Source organism: Austrofundulus limnaeus, unplaced genomic scaffold (genome assembly GCF_001266775.1).
Source record: "Austrofundulus limnaeus strain Quisiro unplaced genomic scaffold, Austrofundulus_limnaeus-1.0 Scaffold130, whole genome shotgun sequence".
NCBI lineage: Eukaryota > Metazoa > Chordata > Actinopteri > Cyprinodontiformes > Rivulidae > Austrofundulus > Austrofundulus limnaeus.
In genome coordinates, this window is record NW_013952532.1 from 1145876 (window position 1) to 1152098 (window position 6223).

Sequence of the window (6223 nt, forward strand, 5' to 3'; positions counted from 1 at the left end):
TTAGTTTTTAATGTTTTATTTAGAAAACAAATTGATGCTTAGACATGATTTTTTGAATATAAAACATGGCCCAAAAATGCTCCAAACATGTTTGAGTCGGTTAAATTTTGTGCAGAATAATGAGTTTAAATCAAGAATTCAAGGATTTTCCTTCCAAATGAGTACTACATGAGGAATGAAAGATAGATACTAAGGTCGCAGTTGTCAGCAAAACATAAATAAATAAAATAAAATAAGCCATAAGAAGACAAAAAGAAAAAAAACGGTGGAGTTTTTTTTAAATTTAATTTATTTATTTAACATTTATTTATCCAGGTAAACTGTTTGAGAACCACTTCTCATTTATAAACATGACCTGGCATGCACTGACGTGGAGTGCATTGCAATATACAAACCTACACATTCAGCCATAGGAAAGTGATTGTTTGTAAAAAAAAAAGTTAGATTAATCGCAATTAAAATTTTTAATATATGCCCAGCACTAAAATTAATATGAGTTAACTCGATCAATTTCACAGCCCTAATAAAAACATCTGCTTACTTCTTTGCTTGAGGGAAGAATCCTATGGTTTTCTTTTCTCAAGAGCAGTTGCTAAGCAGTGAGAAGCATTCCTAAATGTTTACTCCTCTCTGCTGGGAAGTAATCTTGGAGCGGACTTATATAACRACATTTTAATAGGTAATTAACTCAGTCAGCAGTGCAGGTTGCTGAGTTTATCACCGGACAGACGCAGGTTGTGCAGCAATCGTTCCGTTTTTCATAAGTGATGAGCGAAACCGATTTTGTAATTCTGACATAAATGAAAGAAGGAGCGTAGTAACGTTTGACCATCTGTGTTCATGCTTGTTTTTGGAAAGAACTTTGTATGAAAAGCCATAAGAAAGCATTTCTTTGCAAGTCACTTTGCCATTTAAGGCTTTATGTATTCTCTGCTGATGTACAGAGGTAAATGAAATGTGAAATGTTGGCATGACTCATTCATGCAGAATTCTATTAGGAAAAAGACTCAGAGAGAGGGTTTTAGTGAATGGATACACAATTTGTACATTGTAGTCTGTTTTGAATTCATGTTGTTGTTCTGTCGTTTCTTTATAAAAATCAAAACACATCAATCAATTGGACTTGGTGGTTTTCTTCATGTGGTAACTCTCCTGTAATTTGTTCTTAAATAATTGTCCTTAAATAACCTCGCAGGGCTTTTTTAAACTAAGAAAACKGGTATCTCAACATTTATTTCCTTTAAACTTTAGAGGGGAAACAAGCCTTGACAGGAAAACACTCAACAGAATTATTTGTTATCACCCTGTCAGCTTTAGAATGTGCATTATTAAGTGTGTAGTATGTTCAGAAAAGTTTCAGTTTTAAACACAGCGTAATGTCATGTTTTAAATCATGTTTCTTGTCTTTCAACCTCTTTTTTCCAGGTTTTAAAGATCATGTACGTCGATCGGAAAGCCAAGTATGAACATGTCGTCATCTCAGTGGAAGATCATGTCTCATGCGTGTGCCAGTCTACTTCACAGAAGCCCCCCCCATCCTCCTACGTTCCTGCGCCCCCTACCTGGCCTGTTCGCCCCACTTTGCCCAGAACTCACTCCTCCAAGGCCGACCTGCACCGCCAGGACAACCTGAAGCACAACCAGCAGCACCAGCTGCCGCAGGAGCACGAGGCGAGGCAGTGGCAGCAGGGCGGTTACACTCAGTTGTTGCGCTGGACGCAGCCTAGAGTGCATCACACGCCCACCCACGCTCAGACGGTGACCGGGGCGGGCGGGTCGGTCAGCAGCTGGCCGTCCGAAGCCAGAGCAGAGCACGTCGTGATGGGAGGCGTTCGGCAGGCGGGCCACGGGAGCGGCTTCGACAGGAGCCACGAGGAGACGGGTGGGGAGGAGGTGCACCGCCCTGATCACGAGCAGAGGCTGCAGCATCAGTATCACCAGCAGSCTCAGCATCCGCAGCGGGGCAACTACAAAGGAGAGGAGGAGCAGGAGCTGAGGACGTCCCAGCACTGGCTCAAAGCTCCCCAGTCTGACAGCGCTTCTCCGCCCGTCAGCCTGACCCAGCCGCCCAAAGTCGGAGGAAACCCCACCCCTTTTCCTTCTATAACTCGAAAAGACTCAGTGACCAGCCAACTATTTACAGAGGTTACTAAAGACACACAGACAGAGACTGGAAACGTTGGTCAAAAGGGGGGGAATGAGAGGGAGGAAAGTGGGTCGGCCATTAGTGGTGACTCGGCCGGGGCAGAACCGGCCAATCAGGGGAGGAATAGAGACTCTAATGTGAGCAGAGAGGATGGCTCTTTAACAGAAGAGGAGAGAAGACAGAAACTTCTGGAGATGGTACAGAGTGAACCAGAAAAAACATCTCTTCTTCATCCGCATCATCGTCACCATGACCATCATCACCGGCAGAGACCGAAGCCGACCACATATAAAACAGGTACAGCTCAAAGGTCTGAGAGAATGTGAGACATAAGCTGGTTTAAAGGAGAAATGAAATCAAATCTCAAAAAACTGATATAACATGAATGTCATTTAGTAAACCACACACATAAAACATACTACGTATCGTTATTTCAAGCTTGAAAAAAACTTGTTTTTACGTTTTTATCCCTAAATGCCGAAGTTCAGTGTTATTTTGGAGGCGGAGTTACCGCCACAGGAAGCGACGCTTATTAAGCCGCCGCTACCAGTCAAACAACAGTGAACAACCTACAAACCCTTCGTTACTGTCCTCCTGTTTTTCATTTAAAATGGAAGCAGAAGACATGTTTGAATCTGAAGAAATGCAAGAACCCTTATTGGTAGTAAAGGATATACAACCATATCAGTGTGAACCTGAACAGACAGCTGGATCATGGTGCAAATTAAAGCTTAAGGCTGTTTGTGGATTTGTATACATTAGTGAGTTTTTTAGACAGGAAGCAGCTAACTGTTCATGGATGACTGAACAAAGCAGCTTCGAGCATCCTGCTTCCTCCTCTAAATGCTCCATTTTTTCTTTAACTTGTAATGTTAGCACCCAGCCTGTTAAACTAGCAGGTTCATGGGGCAGTTTAAGAAATGCAACCATACAAATAATCAATGCTAACTAACATAATGACTAAAACGCAGTCATTTTCACAAACATTTGGTGTGGTAGTAGCTGATAGTCATCCTCATAATATATTGCAAGGGCTAACAGATTGCATGAGCACTTTACATGAAAACTGGGTGATAGCTACATTTACAACTGCTTAACCTTTTATAGTCAGTTCAAGTCAAGATGGCCACCGCAGCAAATTAGCTTTAGCAAATGCTAGAAAGGCCAAGTTGTGTCAGTTTTTCAAATATTGGACTACATTKTGTTGCAGGAATCATCTCCAACACTGTCTCTGACTGCTTACAAATCATACAATAAAAAAAGTATTTTGATTTCAGGATGCATTAAAAAAAACTTTTGATGCGTACAAGGATTGTATAAACAGGACATACCAGCTGTGTTTTCAGTTTGAGTAGAGGTGACTGATCTCACGCCTGTGTCTTTCAGCGATTTCCACCACAGCGCCCAGGTCGGCGGCAGCTCGTCAGACGCCCCTCCGACCTCCTCGCCGCAAGAGAAAACACCGCAAACGCATGAGTAAAGCTGCTATGAGAGCTAAGATCATGAAGGTGAGACAGAGGACAGAACTGGGCAGAAGAAAACAGATGAGAGAGCCATAAGGTACCATAGCTTGGCTCTTAAGAAATAATAATCTTTAGCGCGACRYRTTTCCTTATTTTGATGGATGTTGTCTTACTTTCCAAGACAAAACTGTCATTTCTTTGAAAACCTTCGCTCAGAACTGTTATTGTTGTTACCACTTTCTTGCCAACTCTTTCATGCCAAGGATGAGTAATTCTGGTTTTGACATCTTCTGTTTAGCAACTCGTATTACACAGGTTCTATAATTAACAAGCTGCTGACAAAATAGTAAAAGGAAACAAGATGCTATTAGAATGAATAAAACTAAGTAGAAGATTAAATAATGGAAACTATGCAGAGGCAATAAATCCTGCGTGGCACGAGTTATGCAAGTAAATCAAGTATCTATGACAAAAACTAAAAAYATGCATAGTGATGCAATGTGAATGCTCAATGCTAAAAAAAAAACTATAGCTAAAAGCTAAAACTACCTCAAAAAAGCTAAAGTAGCTGAAATAGCTTAAATTAGCATAAACAGAATTAGCATGTTTGCTGAATTAAGCATTAAGAGGCTGAAATTATCTCACAAAGGTGAATTCAAAATGAAATAAGCTCAAAATAGCTAAGTTGCTACAATCTCAGTAAACAGCTGAAAAAAGCAGAAAAGACTAAAATAGCAGAAATGTGCTAAAAGACTAAGAAAGAAAATGCAGAAAATGTCAGAATGAAATGTAAAAAGCTGAAAAAAGCTAAAATCAGCAAAACAAAAACTGAAGGAAGTTTAATTTAGCACAAATAAGTTGGAAAAAAATCAGAACAAAAGACAAAAAGTACAGTAACAATTTATAATGATTATGGAGGGTTTTAGAGGTGTTGAATACAGCTCCATCTATAGCAGGAATGCCCCGAAGGAACTGGATGTTTTGATATATAAATTGCAAAAAATAAAATAAAAAAAAATAAAGTAAAATAAAAATGATGATTGAGATGTGTGCTGAAAAATATACAGAAGCAAAAATGATCTCTGTAGTGTGAATGCTTGATAAGCATTCAGACAATTAACATCTTGGTCTCTTCTTCCTCTAACAGGAAATGGTATAGCAGGCTAACCTGGAGTCTGAARCACTGCTCCGATGTAAAAATGGAAGCAGAAGGAAAGACGTGTTTCCTGAAGGTTGGATTTCCAGACCTGCTGTTTTCAACAGACCCCTACACAGAAAGTTCACTTTCTGGCTCCAGAGACGCTACGCAGCAGCCCTCGCTCTGGATTTGTTAAGTGCAATCTTGTGAGCCCCTTCAGACTGAAGGAACGTTATCACACTAAACAGTGGATTTCACTCCTGCCATTTGTTCCGACCACAAACAGCTTCGAATGAGGATTCATGGAAACCTGTTTGGAGCTGTAAGAACGAGAGACATGTGGCCATTGATTGGCTACTTTTAAGATGTTCAACAAGTAACATGGAGTTTGTTCATGGATTTGAACTGCACGAGGAGTCCAAGGTAATAAACTGGAGATAGAAAGAACTGGATTTCCACACATGATAACAAGTGGAGACTGTAGATCGCAGTTTAGGCCATGATATCAAACATTACTGTACCGTTACCCTCAAATGTCTGAAACTAACATCATGTAACACTGGAGTAGCCGCACACTGATCATACTACACTGACTTTAGGGCAATGTTCTGCTGTGTACTGTAGCTAACTATACTGGAAAATATCAATAACCTGCTCAATGTTTACTACTGTCAGATCAGAATGATGCTTCAATAACGCGCTATGAATATCTACAAGTCTTAAAGACCTGGTTTTCAGAGACTAATGCAAGCCAGTTATAGCCAATGCTAAATTGTACAAAAAAACAACAACATACAAAGCTTTTAGAAAATCATTTCCAGGGGAAAATTTTATTTCTTAACTTATTAAAAAAGAAAAGAAGAGGACGTACAGTCCTTTGGTTCTCAAGTGTAATTATTGTTGCAAATATGTAAGGTTCTAATATTTGGTTGTAAAACTGTTAATGTAATGAATGTTATTTTTAATATAAAATAAAAATGTGAAGAATTAGAATATAATAATTTCTTGTTTCACAAACACAAACATTTATAGTATATTAGCCTACAAATATTATTTCTGTTAAATATTAACGGCTTGTCTTTGTTGTTTTCTGGTCGTACACGTGCTCGTGTGAATGGAGACAAAAATAAACGAGTGCGCCCAAAAAGCTCTGTGTGCACAAGTGTTCAGCTTGAAACATCAGCTAATCTTTACCCTCGGACTGTAAGTCCAGGAGTACCGTCACGCAAGACGAAACGGGTCAGCAGAGGTTCTGGTTGCTGTAGTTACTCGTGGACGAACATGTCAACAGAGGAGTATCGGGTGGTGAAAGAGAGACGAGGGAGGGGAATGGTGTCAGCCCCAGGAATGGCTGCAAGAYGAATGACGGAGAGCGAAAGAGCGTTCACGGCAGTTAAGGATGACATTGCTGAGATGTGACGGAGAAAAGGCGAGAAGAGAAACTAAGAGAAAAAAAAGAGGACAAACCGGCTGTTA

At 40.1% G+C, this 6223-nt stretch overlaps 1 protein-coding gene across 2 annotated transcripts in view; it reads left to right on the forward strand.

Annotated features, from left to right (window-relative positions):
• pdgfba (platelet-derived growth factor beta polypeptide a) overlaps nucleotides 1-5737 on the forward strand; it is a 27981-nt gene extending 22244 nt beyond the window's left edge. Inside the window, exons 5-7 of one of the 2 annotated variants that reach the window (XM_014015532.1) lie at nucleotides 1426-2443; nucleotides 3533-3706; nucleotides 4757-5737. In XM_014015532.1, the coding sequence (XP_013870986.1) occupies nucleotides 1426-2443; nucleotides 3533-3705 (1191 nt within the window). In that variant the 3' untranslated portion in view covers nucleotide 3706; nucleotides 4757-5737. The remainder of the gene's footprint in view (nucleotides 1-1425; nucleotides 2444-3532; nucleotides 3707-4756) is intronic. The other variant, XM_014015533.1, reaches the window with a different exon arrangement.
• The last annotated feature ends 486 nt before the right edge of the window (nucleotides 5738-6223 follow it).